The sequence below is a fragment of the Durio zibethinus genome, chromosome 5 (genome assembly GCF_047325235.1).
Source record: "Durio zibethinus cultivar Kanyao isolate XHJ-2024 chromosome 5, ASM4732523v1, whole genome shotgun sequence".
Classification (NCBI taxonomy): domain Eukaryota; kingdom Viridiplantae; phylum Streptophyta; class Magnoliopsida; order Malvales; family Malvaceae; genus Durio; species Durio zibethinus.
In genome coordinates, this window is record NC_143166.1 from 25,667,065 (window position 1) to 25,679,989 (window position 12,925).

At 28.5% G+C, this 12,925-nt stretch overlaps 1 protein-coding gene across 1 annotated transcript; it reads right to left on the reverse strand.

Moving 5' to 3' along the window:
- Nucleotides 1-1,610: 1,610 nt before the first annotated feature.
- On the reverse strand, nt 1,611-2,506 carry LOC111281994 (taximin). Its single transcript, XM_022869844.2, has 2 exons — nt 2,225-2,506; nt 1,611-1,932 (listed from the first exon to the last, which is right to left on the reverse strand). The coding sequence occupies exons 1-2, from the start codon at nt 2,320-2,322 to the stop codon at nt 1,809-1,811; spliced, it is 222 nt and encodes a 73-aa protein (XP_022725579.1). The 5' UTR covers nt 2,323-2,506; the 3' UTR covers nt 1,611-1,808.
- Between the last annotated feature and the right edge of the window lie 10,419 nt (nt 2,507-12,925).

The window sequence follows — 12,925 nt, forward strand, 5'->3', positions numbered from 1 at the left end:
TTTTTGCAGTTAAAAAGCATCCTCGTGATAAGAGCTAATTTTATATAATAGCTCAACCTACAAAAAAATTTTTTTACTAATTGTTTAAGCTTAATAAAGAGTTAAAAGCTGCTCTTCCTATGTATAAAGAAAAAATATGACCAAGGGAAAGCTTGGTGTATGGAAAATAAGCAATAAACTTGGAATTTTTAAAGATGTCAAAATTGGTTCCTTGGCAATTGCTTAACTAGAAACTCGAGATGCAATAATGAACCTCTTCTAGAAGGAGCAATTGGTTCTAGATGCGAAAGAGTTGACCTCTCATTTTGTTATCAAGGAGGTCAAGTATTGGGGTAGTCTTGAGTAACTTCACATGATGTTTGTTATAAAAAATCTTACTAACACTTAGTTTGGTTTTCTGTGTAAATATCTCATCCCAATGAGAGATTTTGAGTTTACCTGCTTTTTTCATGCTCTGAAGTCCAAAAAGGGAGGTAAAGCTTCCATTCAGCTTAGAACCCCCGCAAGAGGGGTTCAAAATTATCAACCTTGCTCCTCTTCAGTCTCTATCTAGCCCAATCATACCCTAAAAAAGGTAGAAACAAATGGCCTAGAGGGAAAACGTCTCCAAGTAATAGATGACTAAAGTATGTCGTACTAGTTCACGCACTAGGTTATAACCCACCTTAGAGCGAATGGCAATAAATGTGGAGTTTGACTCTATAAATAACCTATTTGAAATACCCTAAGGTGGTTAAAAAGATCACCAAAGTGACCCTCACCAAAAAAAGGTCAGTATCTTTAGGTTTAATCTATTTTTATTTTTATTTTTGATAATTCTGTTATTTTAACAAGTACGAGCTTGGTTACTATTTTATGTAGCTTCTAAACAACTTTCCTTTACTATCTCCCTTACAGCAGGGCAAGGCCTAATCAATGCTTATCAGGCCCTGATATATTATTATAAATTCAAGTAGGATCTTAAAGATTATGTTTAGGATCTACATTTGTCCATGGAGGCCCACAAGAAGACCAAGGCCTCTTTAGCTCAGGTTAAGAAGGATAAGGAAGAGCTCAACAAGAAAGTAGAGGACATGGCTACCAAGCTCAAAGATATGTCCATGCAAAAGGCCATAATCGAGTCACTTCAACAACAGGTTAATCTCAAGCTTAATATTGCTCTGGCCGAGGTAGCGAGGCTGAAGTCAGAGTTGGAAGCTGAAAAAAAGACCAAGGCACAGGCAGTTGACAAGTTCCTAGCCTCTTTAGAATTTTATGATATGCAAACAGAGTTTGCTCAAAGCCAAATCTTCAGTGCTTTTGAACTAGCAAAAGAGGAGGTTCAATTGTATTTCACTGACCTAAACCTCAACCTCTCTAATGTTAGACTCGACAATATTAAATCTTGAGAAGCCCTTACTGTTGAGACCGTTGAGGATGAGGAAGATGACAAGCTTGAGTCTGAGTTCAATGCTACTTTTAAGGCTGAAGCTAAGGTCGGTAAGGCCTTGATCTACTTATTTTGTTTCTTCCTAAAAACCAATTAATTTCACCCCAAAGGCATTGCAGCCAGCAGTAGGGCAGAACAGAATAAACTAGAATGTTGCACACATAAGCCAAAAGAGAAAGCATTTGGAATCAAATCAATGCTTGAACTTTGTTAATCGTCCAAGAATAAATAATAAACTCATTGAATCACATCATCTAACAAAAAATAAACAATATCAAATTAAAAACCAATCTACTTTCTCTAAGATCTGATCAGATGGAAAAAAAATTACTAGAATAAAAATCTGTTGAAGATATCTGAGAAATAGAACCAACATCAATCAACATGGGATTTGATCAATGAACCATCTAAGAACTTTAACAGGAAGCTTCACAAGACCCACAGCAAAGTTAGCAAGTCCAGCACAGCAAATGCAACATGGGCACAGGCAACTCAATACGGTCCTGCCATTACCAAGATTGCAAAAATGGAATATCAGAACCACAACTTTAAACACGTTTTTACTCAATATTAAAGCAAGAAAAAGGAAACCCATTTTTTTTGCGGACAACTTTGACTCTTGATCATAAAACCAGAAATTTACCATATTCCTCTATACGTAAAAGAAAAGAAACGATAAGGCATAAAACTTGTAAGTTTAATGGAGATTTGCAGATTGTTACAAAGAAAAAACATAAAAGAAACCACCATCAAGAAACAACAGTAAAAGAATCAAAAGAATTAAAGAAAACTTACCCAAGAACCCAGATAACCGCACCAACGACAGACAAAACCAGTGCAACAAGGGCAAATGGAAGTCCCAGTAAGAACCCCAATGGTCTGCAATCTCCCATTTTCTCTGTAGAATCCTTTCAAAAATCGAAATATTTTTTTTTCTTCTGTGTTGAATTCGATGAATGAGTCTGCGGTTTATTAAAAAGATTTATGTATAGTCGGCAAAGGCAGACGCGGAAGGTAACTACCGCCCACCTCGTTTGTTCAAAATGACTGATGTGCGCCTGCTTAAGACGCAATTATTTGGTTTTTGTTCGTAGAGGTCAATTGGGTATAATGGGCATTATGTGTTTCGGAACCTTCCTCATTGTTTCATAATTCAATCAATTCGATGGCGTAAAGTCAGTAGCCTCAATCAAGTAACGTGCAGAGACTTCAACTTGTTTTTCACATTGGCACATATTTGGAATTAATTGAATTTTCCATTTTATTAGCTTGATGTTTTCTTTTTCTTTTTCGGTTCATTAAACATAATCGGTTGATGTTGACTTTTGGTCCGATTTTGCGAGTCTGGTTTTGCCTGGGTTGGAGGCCCAATTCAGTTAAAAGCCTGCCTCTCCTCTCTTTCTTTACGTTTTCTCCGCTTTCTCCTTTTATACCATTACGGCATTGCCACGTTTAAAAGGTTGGGATTTGGTGGGAAAAATGGAGCTTAACCGAATAAGAGAAACTTATCTTAATCCATATCATTACTTTATTATATAAAAAAGTGGGTCACATCACATCTAATTGGTAAGGCAATTATACATTTGCATTGAGACTCGTAAAAAAAAAATCTCTAAGTTTATATTTATTAGTGAAAGGTTTGAACTCCATTCGATCTGTTATAAGAATTTATAATATTTTATTAAATTTATATTTATTTGAGTTAAAAGTTAAAGTGATATTTACAATTAATATAAAATAATAATTTAAAATAAAATTAACATTGTTAATTGCTAATTATAAAAGGTTTGACGGTAAAGTTATAGAAATAAAGGCAAAACTTTCTTAAACCAACCATAAAACTAAGCAGGAAATGTTAATTGCATAATTTAAAGCTATGAAATTACCAAAAAGAACAACTGCTAAAAAAAGTGTAATCAAACATTTATTACTTGGTAGCTAAAAAAGTATTTTAACTACAAATTGTTTTATGAAATTAAGAAAAATCTTATAATATTTTAACTAAAAATTAAAGGCACAACTAGCATCATTCCATTACAAATATTCAAAATGTAACATCTTATAATATTACTTTTCTTGTTCATTTGATAAGAAAAACATTTCAACGTTCCCTTAGATTTTTATTCACCACTTTTTGTAATAACAACATTACAATAATGAAATGGAATTGCAAAAAAGTAATAAAAAATTTTGAAATTCCAGATATTCTAGTTCACAAAACTTTAACAGAATCAAATAAAGAGTTGTAACTTATAGAAAACTTTCTCACTTATAGCCATATGAGCAGTTGGTTCACAGGGATAGTTTTTAGCCTTTGTGTATATATAGCCCATTACAATACAGCAACAATACATGTATGATTGTTTTATAGGATTTCATCTATCTGTTCTTAAACAATTGGATATTGCCATGACATTAACTTGAATCGATGCATCTTCCTCTTGCCATGACAATGCCATAGATAAATCCTTTACCAAAGGTGAGATCAACAACAAAAACAATAGTTCTATCATCCACTTGCCAACAGTATTTGATTGCCAACCCTTTAGCAATTTGATAAGTTAAATAATTTTGGACTTTGGTAACAATTTCAAGAATTAAATTAAATAGAATAAACATAAATTTAGAGATAAAATATAATTTAAAAAAAGAATGAGATTAATGATATTGAATATATTACTCATACCTGTTGTGTCAAGGTAATTTTGTACTAGACTCTTAACTTAAAGCTAGTATCCTTTTCAATATCACTTTTGTCCTATGCAATTCTTTTCTCCTAGGATATAATAATCCAATATTACTAATAATCTTTTGTTTGTAAAAGGTAGCATTAGTTATCCATTAATCATATAACACTCATAATACAGTAGATTGATCACTCATTGAAAGGAAAGTTCAGGTTCATTCAAGTATGACAATTTTAACAGGCCTAGATTAAGGTTGCATTTAGTATTACTATAGGCTGTATATACATAGAGGCTAGAAACTCAAGAAATACATTATAGCATTTGCAATATACCAATGTCTAAAGACCATTTTCAATGGAAGTTCAAGTTAAGATTGATAGCAATGATTCAGAGCATTTTTCGCAATAGTATGATACTTTACTACTTACTTGGGACTAATAATATGATACACAAAACTATTAGTTTTCAGTCAAAACAAGATTTCATGACTAAAATTCAACCTATATTAGCTTTGGCACAAACTAAATCAAATGGAATACTTAAATTCTAAAGTAAGAGACATAAAAAGCAACTCAACATGCCTTCTCCAATATGAACTATGAACCATAGCTCATGTAGTATGATCACAACTTACCCATGCATGATCAAAAGAAAATGATGACATTATGTAATCATAAGCATCCATCTTCTGTAATAACCGATGAAGAAATCAAAAAACAAAACATGTGAAATAGTTATGAGAAATATTTATAAGAAAATGCTACATTTCGTACTATAAACAAAATTGCATTATCAATCTGATTTCTGGAGAACTTCAATATAGTACAACAAATGCAAGTGTCTGATACTGTGATATGCAACCTATAGGAACAAGTAAAGTTTAAAATTTTCACTATTAATATATTAGATCATTTTTTTTAAATTGCTTCATTTTTCCCAAATCGTTTAATAGAATTAATATTTGTATTTAAATAATTTTAAATACTCCTATAAGATAAATCTTTAAACTTGAGTGAATAACCCGATCATTATACATGTCTAATGCCACCTCTAATTTCTCAACTTACCTCTTCTAGACATTTTATCAACCACTAAGCATCAATTCATCTATTAATCCTATTCTCTTTGTAATCTTTATATTTTTTTAATAGATAAGCTTATGATAAACATTTTTAGGTGAAATTTGAATATTTATTATATTTGGTATATTTTAAATTATGTATTTTTATGCATTTATTATGAATTTTTAAATATATTTATATTATTTTATTGTTTTCTTAAAAAAATTTCTTAAAACTTAATTTACTTTTACATACCTAAGCTTATTTCAAGAAAATGCAATAAATTAAAGAAGAAATATTGCAAAATAATTATGAAATTAGGGTAAATAAAGCTGAAAATCAATCCTAACACATATACCTGAGACGAGAAAAGAAGGTGAATAATCTTACCTTTCAATTTACAAATTTGTATCATTAAGCCATCCTAACACAGATAAAGGAAAAAGACTAGAAAAAAAAAGTGTCAAGTACATTAGGATCTTAAGACATTTCAAACTTCCTCCTAGAAAATTTATTCTTTACTTTTGCTAGTGCATGTTCCTTATCTTTGGCAACTATCCAATGATCATTATAAGCACCAAGTTATTTCATTTCATCATATTCCAATGTAACATACCATGCAGGAATACGATGACCCCACCAAAGTTGCCTTGAAATACACCAATCATGTATGTTTTCAAGCCATCTAAAACATTTGAAACCTATCACTCACATTATATAGCTAATAAAACTAGATAGAATAAGATAAATGTGATCAAGTACAATATAAATTAAGCTAATCCATTGAGCCATTAAGACATTTGATGGAAAACAATAAGAATTCTTAACCTAAAATTCGTAGAAGCGATGGTTTCCTTAATCAAAAATTTTCAAGCTTTTGCTTAATAAGATTGTAGAAGCAATTTTGGTCAATATGAGAATCTGACAGCATCTAATATAAAAAATAGTCATAATACTCAAGCAAGATTATTATTCTACAACATATTGGCAGTAAGTAAAAGAACATACTAAATGAGTAACTTTTCCATTATACTGCTTTGGAATGAACTCAAGCTTCATGTTTTGATCATTAAGGGCCAGCTAGGTTTAATGCATTCAAGTAAAACTCATTGACATTAAACCCTAAAAATTAAAAAAAAATAATTCCCTTTAGATCCCCCACATTCTTGAGACTTATTGCCGCTTTGAAGTAAATGCCTAGCCATATTAAACCTATGAGCCCAAACTTTCTCTTACTTTATTGAAAACCAAACAAAAAACCATTTTCAAACAAAAACACTAAACCTAAAACAAAAATTTATTCCCTCATTTCCTAGTCAAAGAGTCAAGTAATGGAAATAGAAAAATGTAAATAGAGAAAAGAAAAAAAAAACAAAGAAATAACATGAACCTCTTCTTTAAATCCGATGTCATAAAATACCATAATGATAGCTTCATGTAAGGAGACATTAATTAGTTGACTCAAATCCCTAAGCCTTTCAACCACCATATCTAAAAAAAAAAAAGACATTTGGGTGTAAAGTTGCAAAGAAGAAAAAGAAAAACATAGTGAAGGAAAAGGAAAGAGATAGGATAGAGAAAGTAGAGCCATTGAAATGTGTTAGGCAAAGCAAGGATAGGCCAAACAAAACTTACACCTATAAGAGCTATTGGATGCCATGTTATTTCTTTTTGGTACCCTTGTCTTATATCGCCCACAACACATCAAAGTATGTTTTAACATGCAACTATTAAGAAAAGGAAAAAAAAGACACTTGTCTCTCTCAAGATTCTTAAGAGATTCTTTTTATATAGAGCAGTATTGATGAGTAATAGATCATTATATAATTTATTATTATAATTTATTAATTATAAAGTAATAATACAAAATTTTAATTGAACTTTTCCTTATGGTATTTTGTATTTATAATCAAATAATTGGATTTTGATTTTTCTATTCAAGAAATATTTAGTAAATAGTATCATAAGTTTTTGACCTTTTGTAATGTTTCATTTTCACATGTGAATTAAAAAAATAATATTTTAATATGTGATTTTTTGAATTTGTATTAAAAAATAATATTTTAATGTGATTTTTTGAATTTGTTCAAAATTCATTCATCAATTTATGCTTTGTTAGAAGTTAGGTAGAACTAGATAGTTTTTCTCACATTGTTGTGGTTCATATTATAGTTTCATTTGCTTAACTATTTTTATTGCTTGTGCTACCTTCTAATGTATCCTCATTTGAATGTGTAGACATAATAGATCATTAATGTCCTTATGAGTTAAGGATTTGGACTCATTCCTATTGAGAACATATTCAATAGAAGATTTTATTATTCTTGCCCTTTATATTGATAGCTTAGCTGATTGTAAGGGCAATCGCTTCCTTATTTTGTTTTGTTTTAATATTTCATATTAAATAGCTTTTTTTTCCTATAATTAGCTATTCTATCATTATCCATCATAACTATTCACATATTACAAGAAAATAAATAATAAAATTTACATAGCATAAAATAAACAACAAATAGTTGAAAAAGCTTTTCAACCATCACATAAATTGTTTATTTACTTTGTTATGTAGAATCAGCTAAATAACAATATGAACAAATCTAGTTTGTTGGATTACAAAAATAAATAAGCCTTATGAAAGAACAAATGCATAAATCTATCATAATTATAAGAAATGGTTAAATGTAATTCATGCAACCTAAAACATTTGTATAAAGTACATTTGTTTTAATATAATAATCATGTATGTAATCTGCTTATTTAAACAGATAAAACATTAAATAACAATAACCTAACATTTGTTTAAACTATCCATCAAGCAAGCTCTCAGACTCCCATTTATCATCACTAAGATTGATAAGTTATTAAAAGTTGATATAGACACCCCATTTTATCCGAAAATTTTTCAAAATTGAAATGGGGCTTTGATCATAAATTGGACCTTAATTGAAAAACTTTGGGCCTTATGGGTTAAAAACCTAAAAATTTTAATTTTAATTTTAATTTAATTGTTATTTTTTAGTCAAAGTCAAAGTTAAAAAAAGTAAGAAAACCAAAACAAAAAAAAAAAAAGTTGGAAAACCAAAAAGAAGAAACATGTGAATTGAAGATTTTGGATTTAATGTTTGTTTTTTCTTGCAAAACAAAATCATGAAATTAATTCACATTTAATCAAATAAAATCACCAAAGTCACAAATTCAGGAATTTATTTTTTTCCCAAATTGAAGGAGCATGAATCATTATAAAAAAGACTCAAATTTGGGTTTTTCAAAGGGCAATCAACCAGATAGAAATCATAAGGGAGAAATACATAAACCATTCAGGGCATAAACAAAATTCCAAGCAATCATAGTTTTTTTGGGTTTAGTTTTCAGTTCTAGGAACTTCTTATTTTGATTTCTGGATTCTGGGTTTTGATTTTCTAGTCTTGGTTCTAGGTTGATTTTCTAGGTAATTTTGGGAATTATTTTGAGTTTGGGATATTTTAGGATTTGTTCGAAATCTAATAGTTGGTTCTGAGATTTGGGAATTAAGGATGCTCTACTTTGGAATTATTTGTGGAGCTTTTGGGTTTGATTCAAGAATTTAGGAAATTTTTAGTTTTTGGGATTTCATTTGATTTTTGGGTTTTTTGTTTGGATTTATCGATTTAGAAGTCTTAGGGTTATTGGATTTGATTTTTTGTATTTGTTATTGAATTTTTGATTTTTTTTTGTTTTTGGAATTTCTAGGTAATTTCTAGGTTTAGGATGAATTTTTCGTTGAAGCTTTGAATTTCCCAATGGTTTTCATGGTGGTTGAAAAGGTTTATGGTGACTGGTTTTTGGGTTTCATTGGTTTTCTGAAAAAGTTTGAATTTTCCTACGTCTACTTGAATTTTTCAATAGCAAAATTTAGGCTAATTGAATTTTTCAACAACAAAATTTGGGATTTTCGGCCATGTTCTTGGGTTTTCTAGGAATATTAGTGAAAAATTAGAGAAAGATCAAAGGGAATTTAGCTAGAGAGAGACATAGCCAGGGCAGTCTAAGGAAAAAGGGTTGAAAGGTGCCTTTTATATCCATCCAAAACGACATTGTTTTAGAAGTCCAAGATCCATGTCCTAACCCGTGGTGAACCATGTAGCTACCTACTTAAAACCCAACCCAGAACACAAGTTTTCTATTTTCTATTTTCTTTTTTTTATTTTGTTTTTCTTTTATTCTTTGGTTTTTATTTTTTTTATTATTTAAATTGTTAATTAAATTTGAAAGAATAAGAAGAAGAAAAAGAAAATTCGGTAAGATTATTTATGATGTTTTCATTTATTTATATATCTTTTTGCAAGATTGCTAATTGCATGATACTTTATTATAATTGCATGATATATTATATTATTGTATGAAAATTTTTGTTTATTTTAATTAATTTTTTTTCAAATTAAAAAAAAAGTTTTAAATATAGAAAGTTTTCAATCCTACCAAACTATTGGAAGATTTAAATTTTGAATTAATTGTTACCAAACTATTGGACTTAATAAATTTTGTTGAAAAAAATATTTTTTAAAATCCTACTAACATATTAGAGGATAATTTTTGACAAAAACTCTTACCAATATTTTAGAAGATATTTCTAAAAATAAATTATTTTTATAAAATTTAGAATTTTAATCTTCGATGATAGAATTACTAAAAGCTTTGCAAATAACAATTTTTATGTAAATTCTTAGGTGAAAAAATCTTTTATAAATTTTACTAATATATTGGAGAATTTGGATGAGAATTTTTCAATATCAAGGTTCTAAATATCTTTATCACAAATAAAAGAGTTTTACAAAAAAAAAATTAATAAATTTGACGATAAAGCCTTTTTAGGATGAGATACTATCCAAGAATACTTCTAAGGTGAAGAAATTATCTTTAATTACTACCAAACTATTGGAATAATTTAGGATAAATTTATGATAGTTAAATTATTTTAAGGCTTAGATAACTTGAAATCAAACTGGCACCATCCTTAGGTAAGCGTTGTTAGGGTTCTATAACCTCCTTCATGCATAGCTATACTCTTGAACCTATATTTGGTTTCATAAACTAGAATTTACCATTTTGAAAATTCTTGAGTGAAGCTTGGGATCTCTCTTTGAAAAAGGATAAATTTAGTTAGGTGACCAATTACACCTAAACAAAAAAGATTGGTGGTGTATCCTAAAGTTTATGTCTAGCGATAGGTCTTCATATCTATATGTTATGATAGTTAGCTTTATCAGAGAAGTACCTTACCTGATTCTTCATCTTTTTTTAAGGCAACTAGGTACTCGAGGGGAGACTCAAAAGTTGTTTTGTTAAAGTAATGGTAGGTGTAGGAGTCGTTGAGCTGATCTTGTGAAAGACACCTAATACAACCGTAATAAAAAAATTATCCAAGAGATAAGAATGCACTAGTTTAGTAAACCCAAGTAATCAAATACGAAAATGCTATAATTAGAAATAATGAAGGAAAATGAAAATAAGACAAAAAGATATAGTTTACTATAGACATATAATTTTTTCTGAATTAATTTAAACAATGCCCAATTTCTGTGCATTTGAACATTTTAATAGATTGTTAGGTCTCTTTGCATCAATCAGATCCAAGTTAGGTTATATGGGCTTAAAAGCCCAAAATCTAATATTATCCAAATCTAATCTAAGGCTTAAAGATGTTTGGTTAGGATTAATTAAATTTTAATTAATTAATGAAATTTAAAAATTTGAAAATTTAGCAAAAAAAAATAAAAAAATAAAAAAATCAAATGAAGCCAAAAAATAGAGGTGTTGTGTATGGCACTAGTCGACCAACCTATCCACTATCAAACTTTACCTGCTGAGCCACCCTAGCATCTGCCATAACTATCCTATTGGCCACATAAGCACCTACTAGCCACCTTCCTTAACAAGCCCTTCTACCCAGTCCATTGCTTCTTTTATCAAACTATTCCATAAATCCAAATTCTTAAAATTTCTTATAAAATACAGTAAAAAATAAAATAAAAAACCTAGAAAAGCAAAAGAAACAAACAAAAAGAAAAAGGCAATAGAAAAAAGGAAACAAAAAATAGCCTTTGTTTATTTAAGCATCACTACTGAAACCCACCATACCTGTAGAAACCACCATAACCAAAATTTATACTACAAACCCATTCCTCTAGCCACATTCACTAAATACCCCTAAAGAAAAAAAAAGAAAAAACTAACATAACACATAAAATCTCATTATTTTTAGATGAAGTAGTAGCAACTAAGCCAAAAAAACAAAATCATGAAAGTGTCATAATGTCTAGATCTATAGACCTATCGTTACACATTGACTTAAGGAATCGTCACCAATCTTTTTTTCTATTTAGGTGTGATTGGTCACCTAACTAAATCTGTCCCTTTTTTAAAGAGAAATCTTAAGTTTGACTTAGGTATCTTTAAAAGGTAGATTCAATATCTGCGAAACTAGAACTAGGTTTGAGAGTATGATTACGTGTGAGAAAGGTTATAACACCCCTATAACGCTCATCAAAAGATGGTACTGGTTTGATTTCGTGTTATCCATTAAGCCTTAAAAATCTTACCAAGTAATTAATTGTTAAAAATTATTCTTAATTGATTCCAATACTTTTGGCAGAAAATTAAGAAAATTCCTTTACCTCAAGAGTATATAAGAAAACTACTATTTTTCTTGTAGGGGCTTCATCGTCTGATTATTTAACATTAAAAGAGAATTATAAGAAAGAATAAAGAAAGAAAACAAGAGATTGTTTTTCTCATTTTTTTTTTTTTAAGGAATTCATGTCTTTATTCAAGGAAAATTGATACTTTCAACTTTTCCTCAAAAAACATCTTTTGAAAATATTTATTTTCAAAAAAAATTGATACTCTCAACTTTTTCTCGAAAAATATTTTTTGAAAATTTCATCTTTAAGGAAAATTGATACTTTCAACTTTTTTGAAATTTTATTTTAAAGAAAATTGATACTTTCAACTTTTCCTTAAAGCATTTTGAAATTTTTATTGTTAAGGAAAATTAATACTTTCAATTTTTCCTTAAAACATTTTGAAAATTTTATTTTCAAGGAAAATTAATACTTTCAATTTTTCCTAAAATTTTTTTTTTGAAATTTTATTTTAAGGACAATTGATACTTTGATACTTTCAACTTTTCCTTAAAACATTTTGAAATTTTTATTTTTGATGAAAATTGATATTTTCATTATTTCCCTAAAGCATTTTGAAATTTTTATTTTTAAAGAAAATTGATACTTTTAACCTTTCCTCAAAAAATATTTTTATTGAAATTTTCATTTTTAAGGAAAATTGATACTTTAAACTTTTCCTTAAATTTTTTTTTAGATTTTTTCTCTTTTAGGAAAATTGATACCTTCAACTTTTCCATAAAACATTTTTTTGAAATTTTTATTTTCAAGAAAAATTGATACTTTCAATTTTTCCTTAAAGTATTTTTTATGTTTGAAATTTTTATTTCCAAGGAAAATTGATACTTTCAACCTTTCTTTAAAGTACATTTTTTGAAATTTGATCTTCAAGAAAAATTAATACTTTCAACTTTTCCTTAAAGTATTTTTTGAAATTTTTATTTTTAAAGAAAATTGATACCTTCAACTTTTACTTAAAATATTTTTTTGATACCTTCAACTTTTCCTTAAAGTATTTTTTTGAAATTTGATCTTCAAGGAAAATTAATACTTTCAACTTCTCCTTAAAGTATTCTTTTAAAATTTTTA

Bases quoted from the DNA above. Each gene is read 5' to 3' on its own strand.
- LOC111281994 (XM_022869844.2), bottom strand. From the start codon at position 2,322: ATGGGAGATTGCAGACCATTGGGGTTCTTACTGGGACTTCCATTTGCC. The intron at 1,933-2,224 runs GTAAGTTTTCTT...TGGTAATGGCAG, and splicing joins GCGGTTATCTGGGTTCTTGG to GACCGTATTGAGTTGCCTGT.